This window comes from Setaria viridis, chromosome 2, assembly GCF_005286985.2.
Source record: "Setaria viridis chromosome 2, Setaria_viridis_v4.0, whole genome shotgun sequence".
Lineage (NCBI taxonomy): Eukaryota > Viridiplantae > Streptophyta > Magnoliopsida > Poales > Poaceae > Setaria > Setaria viridis.
In genome coordinates this window covers 42,476,155-42,488,897 of record NC_048264.2, presented here as the reverse complement: position 1 = coordinate 42,488,897, position 12,743 = coordinate 42,476,155, and the positions used below count along the sequence as shown (strand labels likewise).

General features: G+C 48.4%; 1 protein-coding gene and 1 non-coding gene across 2 annotated transcripts; both read right to left on the bottom strand.

Moving 5' to 3' along the window:
* Window positions 1-4,755: 4,755 nt before the first annotated feature.
* Window positions 4,756-7,695, bottom strand: LOC117845639 (uncharacterized). Its single transcript, XR_011897403.1, has one exon. It is a non-coding gene; the product is annotated as an uncharacterized protein (transcript).
* Window positions 7,696-10,764: 3,069 nt separating this feature from the next.
* LOC117846316 (uncharacterized) lies at window positions 10,765-12,665 on the bottom strand. The gene is made up of 2 exons (XM_034727461.2): window positions 12,147-12,665; window positions 10,765-12,061 (listed from the first exon to the last, which is right to left on the bottom strand). Exon 2 carries the CDS (start codon window positions 11,832-11,834, stop codon window positions 10,980-10,982), a length of 855 nt encoding a protein of 284 aa, XP_034583352.1. The 5' UTR covers window positions 11,835-12,061; window positions 12,147-12,665; the 3' UTR covers window positions 10,765-10,979.
* Between the last annotated feature and the right edge of the window lie 78 nt (window positions 12,666-12,743).

The following is a 12,743-nucleotide window of genomic DNA, read 5'->3' as shown; positions in this document are numbered from 1 at the left end:
TAATATGTTGCAAGAAGTTCTAAGCAGCAAAAAGAAAAAAAATGATGAGGAAAAAGAAAGAAAGAAGAAAGAAATGAAAAGAAATGAAAATGAAAAAATATAATAAAGGAGAAAAAGAATAAAATGCTCCTCAGTTCTTTGAGCCTCATTAAAGTTCTCGGTGCTCTCAAGATTAAGGATTGATCCATATACATTTCCCAACCATGTGCAATCCGATAACGAGGGTTTCAATTGTGCCTTGGGATCATTCTTTTGCCATTTGCACATGTCCACTTATCTAAATGTGTGTGTTTTTCATTCCTCTCCCTCTTCAACATTTATTTTCCATGGTCTTTTTTACAAGTCTCAGTAATTTTAATAGATCTTTCTCTTAGTTTGACAATATTTTAGATCTAATGTTTTGCTAGAATTATTTTTACCCACCAAGCTCCATATAAGCCTTCCACTTTCATATATGAGTAGAATAGGTTAAAAATAATCTTGTGTAGGCTTGAGTGACTTGATGAGATGAGTGTTTTCATGAACTTTTGCAAAAATAATTTCACTTATGTTGGATTTGCATCTTTTTGAAAAACTCTTCACGATGGAACAAGGTAAAGGTCTGAAGTTCACTTAAGTTCAAGAGCATTGTATTTATTTATATTGTGGCATGTTCTTCATTGCAAGTCTATCTTCCATGATGAAAAAGTAGCCGGTCACAACTTGAACTTTAAATGCTAAATACTTAAGAGAGCAATGTGTTTTGTTATTTATAACTGAGTGTAGGGATGACATCGAAGGACAAAGCTGATTTCTTGATTAAGCAAGTATCCTGGACTTGCTCGAGGACGAGCAAGGTTTAAGCATGAGAGGTTTGTTGATGCTCGTTATTGATACACTTTTGCTGACATTTAAGTGGTGTTTTCATACATATTCTTGTACTAACCCGCTACTTGGCACCTGAAATAACCCCATTTTCGCATATGCAATTTATTTTGGAGCATATTGTGTTTTTGCAGGAAATTGAACTAAATAGAGCATAATTGGATAAATCTCAGAATAAGTGACGAACCAGAGAAAGACAAAGGCCAATAGCCTAAAAAGAGCCTAGGTCGATCGGCTTATGGAGGCCCAGGTCGATCACCTCTAATGCTCATTTTTGGCAAGTACTCCTTCAAGATTACTTAAGGACTAAGTTTGCAAAGATATGGAAAGATGAGTTCGGGATCAAAGAGGATCAAGCAGAGATTTGGAAAGTTAGAAAGATCCATCCTTATCTTGAGGCTATCGACGTGCAAGTCCCGCATGTAAGTAAAAATAAATTTTCATAACATCAGAGAAGACTTGACAATGAAGTTGGGCGTGAGACAACGAAAGGAAGGCCCAGGCCGATTGGCCTAGACCCCCTAGGCCGATCGGCATGGGGTGTTTCCTCGTTGTCTCGCCTTCTAATTTAAGCCACGGCATCTCTAGACTATAAATACCCAAAAAATCACCGAGCCCTGGGGGATCCATCCACCAGAAGTCGACGAATAGAGGGACACAGATCAGAGAGAGCTGAGGGTCGTTGCAACCCTTCGAGATTGTCTAGGAATTGCCTTAGGCTAGACCTTAGCCGCCATGGTCATCCCTGCGAGGCGAAGCTATGGTGGAGTTCTGGAGCCGAGCCTTGTGATCATCAAGGCTTATATACATACGATGGTGATATCAATCTAATCTTGTGCTCACTTTGATCTACTATGATGCATGCTTATTATCATATGTTTAGCTAACATATGTTCTTAGTAGGAATAGATGTAATCGTAGTGATTAGTCTATGTCTTGCGGATACATCTTAGTAGTGCGTAGGAAGTCGGTGTGATTACCCTTACGTGGTGACAGCATGTGGGACGGAAAAGGTCGAATGATTGTGTAATATTGTGTAGGATCGATGGCGAGTATTGTGGGAGTTGCTTGAGGTAAAGCTTAGGGAAACCGGAGGCGTCAACATGCAACTCGCTATGGCGACCATGAGAAAGTAGGCTGCTTGCGAGTCGCCGTTCTGTTAAGGTGCTACATAGGTTGGCTGGACTACAACGAAAAGATGATAGGCTCCTGCTATCCTTGATGGTGTTATATTATATATATTTGTAGATGTGATCTCCTCTTATTCATGATATCAATCTTTACATCAAGATTACCATTTGTATGCAATTTATGCTTCATGTTAGGATTAGATCCGTTACATTAGATTAAAAAAATCCTAATTCGTTGCTAATCCACGGATCGATAAATCTTGGATGAACTACTTAAAAAAAATACGATGATCTAAAAAAAACTACGAATCATCGTATACTCATGCTAATTACCGTCAACAGGCGGAGCATAAAGGAGCGGCGCGTCGCGGCGAGCAGCGCTCGCCCGGGTGAGGCTTCAGCGGCGGGGGAGCGGCACGGCGTGGTGAGCTTGGAGTTGCGTGGCACGGCCCGACGGGAGGAGCAGGCAGCGGCGGACAAAAGAGACGGACAGAGATGACGACCGAGCAACAGAGATAGGAATGGAACTGGATAAGTACCGACGAAGGAAGAAAAAGGTAGAAGAAAAAAAAAGAGGAAGGAACGGGAAGGAATAGACTGCGGTAAAAGATGTATTAGAAAAAGAAATGAGGTAACGGGTGTGGATTAATCTATAACTTTATTTATTAATTTTTTGTTGCATATGAAATCATGTTATAAAGGGAAATACAAACTTTAGTCAATAAGGGGGAGATCCGGATATAATGGATATGAAAGAAAGGATGGGAAATAAAGAAAGAGAAAATAGAATGGGAAGGAAAAATAAAAAAAGAAACCAAAAGAGAGAAAAAAAGAGAAGGTTATTATGGTAATTTTATATTTTTTTAATCCATTTTAAATAATCTAGGAAATTCATTTTACCAAACATTTTTCGAACTAGATAAGTCGGAGCTTAAAATAAAATTGCTTAAGTAGAGGAGCCACAGCCGGAGCCGTTTCAGTCACAGCTCTGCCAAACGAAACCTTTGCCATGTTACAAGATGCCTAGTTTATTAGACTTGCATGTGATCAGGTTTTATTTGCAGCTACTCCCTCCATCCTAAATTACTGTCGTTTCGTTTTTCTAGTTTAATTTGGGACCGAGGGATTAGATCGCAGCAGATTCAAATTTCCTGTATACTGGTTTTTACGTACATCTTGTTTACGAGTAATTATGTCAGCTGTTGATCTTTATTTTCCGTTCGCATTAACCTGCTAGCAAGTCAGTTTCCTGCTTATCTCAACAATATTGCTGCATGCGCCGGCCACCCTGTGTGCACGCCCGACGGGCCTCTGCTGCGGATCAGCCAACGACTCACCGTTTGCTGTCGTTTGTTGGGATACACAGCAACAACACCGTTGGGATACACTTGATGAACCACCCACATTAATCGTGCTCGTGCCATAGGCTGATAGGCCTGTCACATGTGCAGAGATTGTTTTGTTTTAATTTAGACTTGCTCGATTTTGGACAACCAAAATTACTATACCAGCACTGTAGCATATTGTAGCGTTTCGTTTGTATTTGTGAATTATTATCCAAATATTGACTAATTAGGCTCAAAAGATTCGTCTCACAAAGTACAATCAAACAATGCAATTAGTTTTTGATTTTTTGTCTACATTCAGTACTCCATGCATGTACCGTAAGTTTGATGTGATGGGGAATCTTCTTTTTGCATAGTGCTAAAGTTGGGATTTTGGAGTACCTAAACAAGGCCTTATACTGCTGTTTTAGAGAGGGTGGGTGCAGACCTGTGCCGAGATTGTTCTATTGTTCTCAATCTAATGGGGTGTTTGGTTCCTCCCCTAAATTTTAGTCCCTGTCACATCGAATGTTTAGATACTAATTAGAAGTATTGAATATAGACTATTTACAAAACACATTACATAGATGGAGGCTAAACGGCGAGACGAATCTATTAAGCCTAATTAGTCCATGATTTGATTCAAATCATGGACTAATTAGGCTTAATAGATTCGTCTCGCCGTTTAGCCTCCATATGTGCAATTAGTTTTATAATTAACTCATATTTAGTCCTCATAATTAGTCTCCGAATATTCGATATGACACGAACTAAACTTTAGCTCGAGGAACCAAACGCCCCCTAAGTATAGCACTTACCCTGCACATCCTAGCATGCTAGCACATTGCTACATGTTAGCGATTTATAGGTCGTCTTATATGATGCCACGTAGTATTTTTGATGATGTGAAGGAGAGAGAGTGAGGAGAAAGAAAGAGGTCGTTGTTTCGCAAAACAACCGCCTCATGAGCTAAATTTTAAGACTATGAGACAACTCAACAACCATTTTATGAGTTGTTGTTGCCATGCAACTTGTAATATTTCTTTTTTCATATGCACAAATTAAGAAATTATATAGCTCTACCAGACAACTTATAAGACAACCCATTATACGGGTTGTTTGTTGAGCCGTCTCAAGATTATGTGTCAATGCATGAGACCGCCTATTAGACGACACCAATGTACTTGCCCTAATAAAATGTAAAATAGGAGAATTATAAAAGGCAACCACATATTAGGTTCAAAAAGAAAAAAAAGACATGCTGATATTTAAAAATCTACCAAACATGATATGATACACATGTGCCGTCAATCCAGAAATCCAGAATTTCTCAGGTAGAATGTACAACATATCAGCACTAATTTCTCAGGTAGAATGTGCACACACCTAAGCAACGAACTAGACCGTTTTCTTAATAAGAAACTAGTAACTGAATGGAAGGAAAAGCGAGCAACTATCTTTCTTCCTGGGCCATTCCAGAATGGATGTAGATTGAAGGGAAGTTGCACTGGCAAAGCAACTTATTCAGTACAAACACCACGAAGGGTCAATTTTACCCCATCATCAACATAATTTAAGGGGAAAATGTAATAAAAGGTTGAGTCCAACCTTTTGTTTTGATATATTTTTCCACCGGCTCTAGGCTTCCGGTGGGCAAGTCGCCAACCCATGCCCTGGATGCAATAGCTGAGGCAGTCCACGGCTCTACGCGGGCAGAACGGGATGTAGCGGCAAGGTTCTCTGCTTCCATCTACAACATTGTACCCTAGAGTTTGCCCATCACATTCGGGTCCCAGATAGATGGTATCAGCACTGACTGAGGGAAAGGCCTTCCTGCTGATACAGAGATCGTGCGCCTCATGCCCATGAACACGGCGCGCCCGTTCAGGCCCTTGGCCGGGATCAGGATCCCAGCGTCCAAATCCACTCTGTAAACATCATACTTCCTCTTGAACTTGCTGCGGCCCGGGCATCGCGCTCGGTGCACCAGCATCAGCTCCCCACCGTTGTCCACCAGGTGAAGGCCGTGCGCCATTAGCGAGAAAAGAGATGCCTTCCGCCGGTCGGCAACCACCACCAGCCGCGGCGGCTGCTGATCTGAGCTCATGTCTAGCACCATGACTCCCCTGTAGGTGACTCAGTAAAAACGCCCCGCGAAAGGCAAGGTCGAAATCATGTATTCTTTGTCGACCACGGTCCAGCTCTCGTCGCCGGGCTTAGCGACGGCAAGCACCATGGGGCAGGAGAAACAAACTGCCACTGCAGAGGCGTCGGCGACAAGGCCAACGCCATACACGTGAAGACTTCGTGCCGACTTATAGCCTCTAGTCTGCAGGAGCTCGTTCAACCGGGGAAGGTCGGTGAGATGACGCGTAAGCGGGTTAAGCAGGCGGACGACCAGTGTGGGCTCGTGGAGCAGCAGGAGGAGGCCCTCCGGGGTAACCGCCAGCAACTTGTGCCCGGCGAGCTCCGGGAGGTCCATCCGGATGCACTCGCCGGTGGACACGTTGAGGAAGCGGTGGCGGCCGGGGCGGGCGCGGGCGCAGGCCTTGTCGAGCATGATCCACTGCGGGGGGAGGAAGCGGTCGTCCAGCACGGCGTCGCGCGGGTCCTCCGGCGAGCACCGGCGCCACGAGCGGCACACGGCGCGGAAGCGGACGTAGTCGGCCACGTCGCTGGCGAGGACGAGCTCCGCGATCAGGCCGGCCGGGCCTTCCCCGCCCAGGTTCTCCCAGTCCCTCGCGCAGCAGCTGCCGCTACCGGCCGAACGCGCCGCCGCACGACCGCCGGGGGCGGTGGTGCGCGTGCGCTTCGCCCCCCATGAGGCGGCCGGGTTCGTCGTCGCCGTCGAATGGGCGGTGGAGGAAGCACGCATGTGATTTGTCTTCGCTCCCCGTGCGGTTCGTGGCGGATCGCGATGAGCCCGCGGTAGCTTTTGCGCGGCGGCGGCGCTGGGTCGGGATAGGGGCAGGGTGGGCTTCCAAGAAAAACAAAATAGCGTCCCTAAAAAAAAGGGGAAAACAAAAAAGCGCGAGACCGCCCCACGTGGTGGGTGTGACCGTGTGTGTCAGCAACTCAGCATGTGTTTGTTCTTGCGGAGTTGTGGGCACGAGTGCACGGCTGCACGTGGTTTTTGTGTCCAACACCGTTGCACCGGGAAAACAAAGAAAATCGCATGTTTGATATTCCTTGACACGCTACTATTATGCAGTCGACGGTGTATAGAACAAGTGTGCGGACTTCTTAATTTGCAATCCCGAGCTTGGTCATCGGACGCCTTTTGTGCCCCTCCGTCACCGAAGAAAATGTTGCAGATCCGCAGGTTCTCGGTGCAACCTGTCGGTCCGGCACTCCGGCTCACCGACGGCATGTTGCTAGTTTGCTACGCCCCAGCGAGCTGATCGAGCGGCGGGCACGGCAGCCTGCCCCGCTTCCAGTTCCTTGCAGGTGTAGCCCTGAACGCCCGAACCGAGACGAGAGGCTACCCCCTGTTCCTTATGTCGGTTCGGCTCCCGGCGGCGGGCACGACGCGCCCGTCACGCAACCAAACCAAGCAAAGACCCTGCGGCACGCGGGAGGCTCCGTCCCAACCACCCCGACGTCGACCAACGAACGATGCGATGGCGCCGGCGAAAGCCACCCGCCACCGGACGGATCCCTCTCCTCGTCCATTAACCATGCCGGCCGTGCGCCCGCCCGCCCACACGTGTGCCCGCCCCCGGTGGTCAACCACCACCATCCCATGCCATGTTGCCAATGCACGCGAGCCACACGACGCCTCACTAGCCTGCAACCAGTGGCGCTTTTCTTTTTAAAATCTCTCATCATTCATCACCAGCAGTATATTATACACGTGTCTTTCCTTTGTTTTTCTTTTCCCGTCTTGCCTTTTGTATTTACAAGCTACTACTGCTACTAAGCTACAGCCACGCGCGCGCGCGGCGGGCCATTGACCCCGAGCACCAACCGTGGCGGCGTGTCCCTTTTCCAGAAAGAAAAGGCAAAGCAGAAGGGGGGAAAAAAAAGGAGGTTTGCTTAATTGCTTGGCAGTGTCGGTGAGGGACACTTGCGGGAGGAACAGGGGAGGAGGAGGAGATCGGTCATCATCGCCTATGCACACCATTTCCATGGGCTCAAAGGGAAGCAATCTTCTTCTTTTTTGTTTCTTCCTTGGAAGCGATCCTATATCACGGTTGAGGAAGGTGAGCTACGACCACTCAATCATCTCTATGTACACCGACAGTTTTCCTGCTGTCGGTCGGACCAGTCGCCTGCTCTCTTCACCGCCTGCTGCCGCGGTCGTCGTCGGTACGTTACTGCGCCGGTGCGCCGTGCTCGACGGACGGGAGCGCGGCCAGAGTCCCCCATCATCGGCGATCGGTCAGTGCATGAGGCGCAGCGGTGGCGGGTGGGAGTGGGACTCGACGAGGATGGACCAGAGGATCTGCACGTCCTCGCACGGGCACGACTTGACGTCCTCGTACAGGATGTAGATGCCCCTCTCTGCGAACCAAAACAATCGACAATCAGAAAATGAATCGGTACTCACGGGTCGCAAGAACATGAACTGTATAAAGCAACAGTCGGTCAGTCGCAGCGCGGCGATCAGAATTCAGAACACGGACAGCAGAACAGGAGCAGAGGAGAGTGGCACACGTACTCTTGTGCTGCGCGGAATGCATGCGGACCCAGAGCTTCTTGAGCGGCGAGAAGAGCGACTGCAGCCACGCCATGGCCTCGACCGGCGGCGGCCAGTCCCAGCTGCTCAAGCGCCGGCGAGGAGCTAGAGAGTTGCTTGGAGGCGCCGGCCGGGGTGAAGAAGTCCTCCGCGCGCTTTACCACCACTATTCTGTTCCTCCCAACCACTCGCCCGCCCCCCGCTCCCTCGCATTTTATTTCACCGGGAGAGAGAGAGGCTTTAAACCTCCCGGTGCGGCGTCGCTGTCCGTCCATATCTCCCCCCACGAATAAACAACCCCGGGCGCGATCGCGGAAGCCTTTCGTTTCGCGTCGCGTCGCGCTCCCCGCTCGAGCGAGAGAGGAGAAAAAGGCAGGCTCCTCGCGACGCAAACCGAAGGGAGAAACCTCCGTGCGTGTGGTTAGGTCATTGTAAATCTTTTAATGGCCCAACCGCGTCATCGGCAACAAAAGGCACGGGTTCAATTGGCCGCCTCTCTATTCCGACGAGGGATCGCCTGGTCGTCGTAAACATTTCTTTTGCTGAGCAGCAGATTCATGAGTCGTCGGCATGTGCTACGTACTCCGATTCTGTAACAGCCGTTTCTGTCGGCATGTGGTGTGGTGTACTGGTGTCCCGGCAGCCAGTTCCGGACTCCTGATCCGTCGGCGTGCTCGTCTGCTCGAGACAAACACGATGGATCAAGCGGTCCAGGTTGGACTCTAGAGCTCCCGTCCGATGTCAAGCACGAACAGTGTCAGTCGCTGTCTGTTCGTGAGGCGACCAATTCTCTTCTTCACCATAAGATCCTTATTACACGTAAACGGAATGATCACAAGCATTGGCTGTCGTATCTTCACTTCACAGAGCATGGCATGGCAAATTCTCCGCCAGTGAACGAACGGGTCAGCCGTGAACAGGTGCCTGCAGGTCCGCCGCACACGTCCATCCAAAAACGTCGTGTGAAAGGCGAAACGATCAATTTTCAAAAAAGGAAAAAAAAGAAAGGCGAAACGAAACCAGCAGGGGGCCCGGCGTCAGTTAGGACATCCCCGTTCCGGCACGAGCCAATCGGGAACGAGGGCTTGATGCCACAAAAGAAAACGATCGAGCACAGGAAATAGAAAAAAGGAGGCCAAGGAAATGGTGCGTGCGTACGCACTGCGACGGCGATGGTTTCGGGATCTGGGGCCGACGGCGAGAGGGAAGCTAACCGGCCGGAGAGAAGCCAGAGAGAGAGAGAGAGAACGACCGGCGGCGGGCCCTGCGTCCAGTGGTTGCCTCCTCGCTTTCGCCCTCTCGCTGAGGGAGAAGAGAAAGCTTCAGGGACAGACCGACGATCTGGAGATCTCATGGGCCCCATGGGAGGAGCGAGGAGGGAATCAGTGGAATGCCAAGTCAATCTCTGGCCCTACCCTGCTCGCCTCGCCTGGGATATTCTTTGCTTCGGCAGATGAGCTCCTCCGTGCTTGCTACTAGTGATAAGCCACGAGTAGTAGCAACCAACAAGGGCTTCTAGAAAATGTGGTTAGTGAAAATGACTGGTGTGGGACAGTGGAGAATGATTTGAAGCGTAATCATGGGATTCAACTGTCGTGTAATTCAGGTTTTGCGTGCTCGAGATTGTTTGAGTGTAATTTAGTGAGTGATTAGCATGCTAAATTAGCATCCGATGAGGTAGTGATGGATCATCCTCACAATTTGACCACTGAATTTTGCTGCATACTTACAGTGCATGATACTATGATGTCAACAAATATACAGGCAGCATCATCAGTAGTAGTATCTTTAACATGGATGTGGTCTTCTATCACTTAATTGATTTAACTTTCAATTCCCTCATTTTGGGCAATGATCTAGTCATTACTAAAAGCTCCAGGTGTTTACCCAACAATGCCTAAAACATTGGGAAGGAAAGTCCAACATGTTCACAGGTGCACACTTAGGAAATGAAACAAAATGATCACCATCGTAATGCTTCGACAAAAAGAAAATGATGGAATAGAAAAGATAGAAGATAATCACCATTATCTTCCACAATGCTGCAAATCCGGTACAAAATGTGGCGGCGGATTTTCCTAACTAAATGCTGCCTGTACCTACCCTCATTCTAAACATGAAGTCCTAAAAATTGCAGGGACTGCAGAAATGCAGGCACTATTTCTGGTATTCTATCTTGGACTTTCCATCAAAAGGTGTAAAAGCAAAAGCACGATGATACAAAATCTAAGCACTTGAGTTCTCCGACCTATCTGCATACCTCATCCGACGAATATAAATCACATGGATATTAAGATCTTAACTTGTCAACAACCACTATGACAATAGAAGCGAGGAACATGACGTCCTTATACAGAGTATTGTTAGACTTGCTAGACCCTGCATTTCTGCTCTAACTATTCTATCCCTATTATTTGTTGGTTCTGGACATCTAAGTTTCAACTTCGTCAAAGTTCAGTATGATGTTTATCAGTTGATGTGCAACACACTGCGAGGGAAAGTGCATGATGTCCAGAGTTGCTCACATGTGAAATGAAATAACTTCTTGTCACCATTACGCTTTGGCAAAAACGACATGATGGAATAGATAACAAAGAAGATAATGGCCATATGATGGCAGATTTGCTCAATTGTATGCTATATGTCCTGAACCTCACTTTAAACATGCAAGGCCAAATAATTGAGAATACAAAAGTAGTGTGGACATCATTTTTGGTATTCTATCATGGACCTTTCATCAAAAGGTTTAAAGGTGAGAGACATGATATTGAGCACTAGAAATTCCATATCCTATCTGAAAACCTCTTGATATATTAAAAGATCATATGCATATCCAAAATCTCAGTTTGTCAACAACCACCATGACAACATATGTAAGGAGCATAAAATTCTTGCATATTGTTTTATTCCTACTCTTACTTACTATTCATCATTCAGAAAAGAGTTGCTGAAGAAACCTAAAATCATGTTTCTGCCTAGTGCCTACTCAGTCTTCCACGCATTTAGTATCAAAGTGAAACCGAAACGATGTGCTTGAGCCTCCTTTTCATTCTGTGAGCATGTTCTCAAGAACTTTTCCATTGATTGGCCAGACCGAAACAAAAACACGGCACATCCACTTGATGAAGTAAACAACCAGTCATGCACATCCCAGAGCACCTCTACTGGAAGTCCGTCGACATAAATCGTCTGGTTCCCTCTGAACTTCCATGCTAGCCTCTTCACCTGCAACACTTTCTTCTTGTCAATCCTAATTTCTAAGCTTGGATCCCTCACCCCTGCCGTGTCGCACTCTATGGAGATGTGATAAAGCTGGCCAATGTCCAAGAACCGAGCTTTCGCAGAATACACCTTCTTTGCATAAATGTGCTCCTTTCTAGCTATCATGACTGCATCAGAATGTGAAGCATCCGACAAAACCCGGTGCTCCTCCTGCTTATGCAGGTCGCCAAGAACAAGGACAACTTCAAGATCATGGACCAGAGCCACATGGAAGCCCTCAAGGGGTTCTGGCCCAGCTGCAAATTTCGCAGATGACAGGTCCCAGATGATCTCCACATCGCCACCACCGTCCAACTCCATGACCTTGGAACCCTTCATCTTGGAGAACAGCCAGGGCTTCACCTCTGCCTTGCAGAGGCAGCGTTTCGAGCAGTCATGGATGGCGATGGCGAGGGCCTGCCCCATGGCCACCTTGGTCCAGGTGACGGTGACCCGGCAAGGCTTGCCGCGCAGGCGGGCCAGGTAGGCGCACCGCACCAAGTTCTGCCCACCTGAAGAAGAGGTGTGCGCAACCTGGACGGCGCCGTGACTCAGGCAAGATGCAAAATCCCTCATCGTGACGGCTGCTGCGATGGTGGCGAGATGCAACTCCCTCGGTGCGGCTTTTCAACGAGCACTACGCGGGCAACTGCCCTTTATTGGCAGGAGACCGGTTTCTGCGCTTGGATTCAGGACGCCTGATTCCTCCTCCAAAGAACTCGTGGGATTGGATCCATCAAAATCTCATCTTTGCAGAAGATATCCCACGATAACCTGTAGCGGATGCGTGTTGGGCCTGAAATCTGAGATACCAACAAATCAAGAACGCGGACCAGAAAGGCGCAGCCTGTGATCCCCAGCCCCAAACAACGTGAGATAAAAACAAACCTTTCCACGCGTAATCGAGAATCACCAGCAGGCAGTAGCACGAGCCCAAGTGCCCATACGGAGGAAGAAATCACCGGATGGAATGGATAGTGGACACCAGCAACAGAAGCACGAAAGGGGAAGAAGCCTCAACAAGCCTTGGGCACTCACGCACCAGCGGACAGAGAACAAATTCAGCGGGCGGCCGTTTTCACCAGACCCGGTGAACCCGACCAAAAAGAAACCACCTGCTCCACCACAGCGTGAGCAGTAAACTAGCACCACAGCACTAGCCTCTCCCCCTTTCCTTTTCGGCTTTTCCCCATGGTTTTAGCTTGTAGCGAACGGCGTTGGAGCGGCCGAAAGCATATGCTGGTGGAAAGAAGAGGACAAGCTGGGAGGACGAGAAGGGGAGCCCGGAGCCCGGAGAGCCAGAGCGAGGGCGACCGCCACCGGTGCGGGCGTGACGTTTGGGAATGTGGGCAGCAGAAAAGACGTGGGCGCAGGCAGCATGCTGCCGGGACGAGGCGCAGGTGCACTGTCCGAGCACTGTGAGAGGTCGCCCTCCCGGCGGACACGACAGCTCCACAAGATCCGCTTCTCGCGGCCGGATCGTGA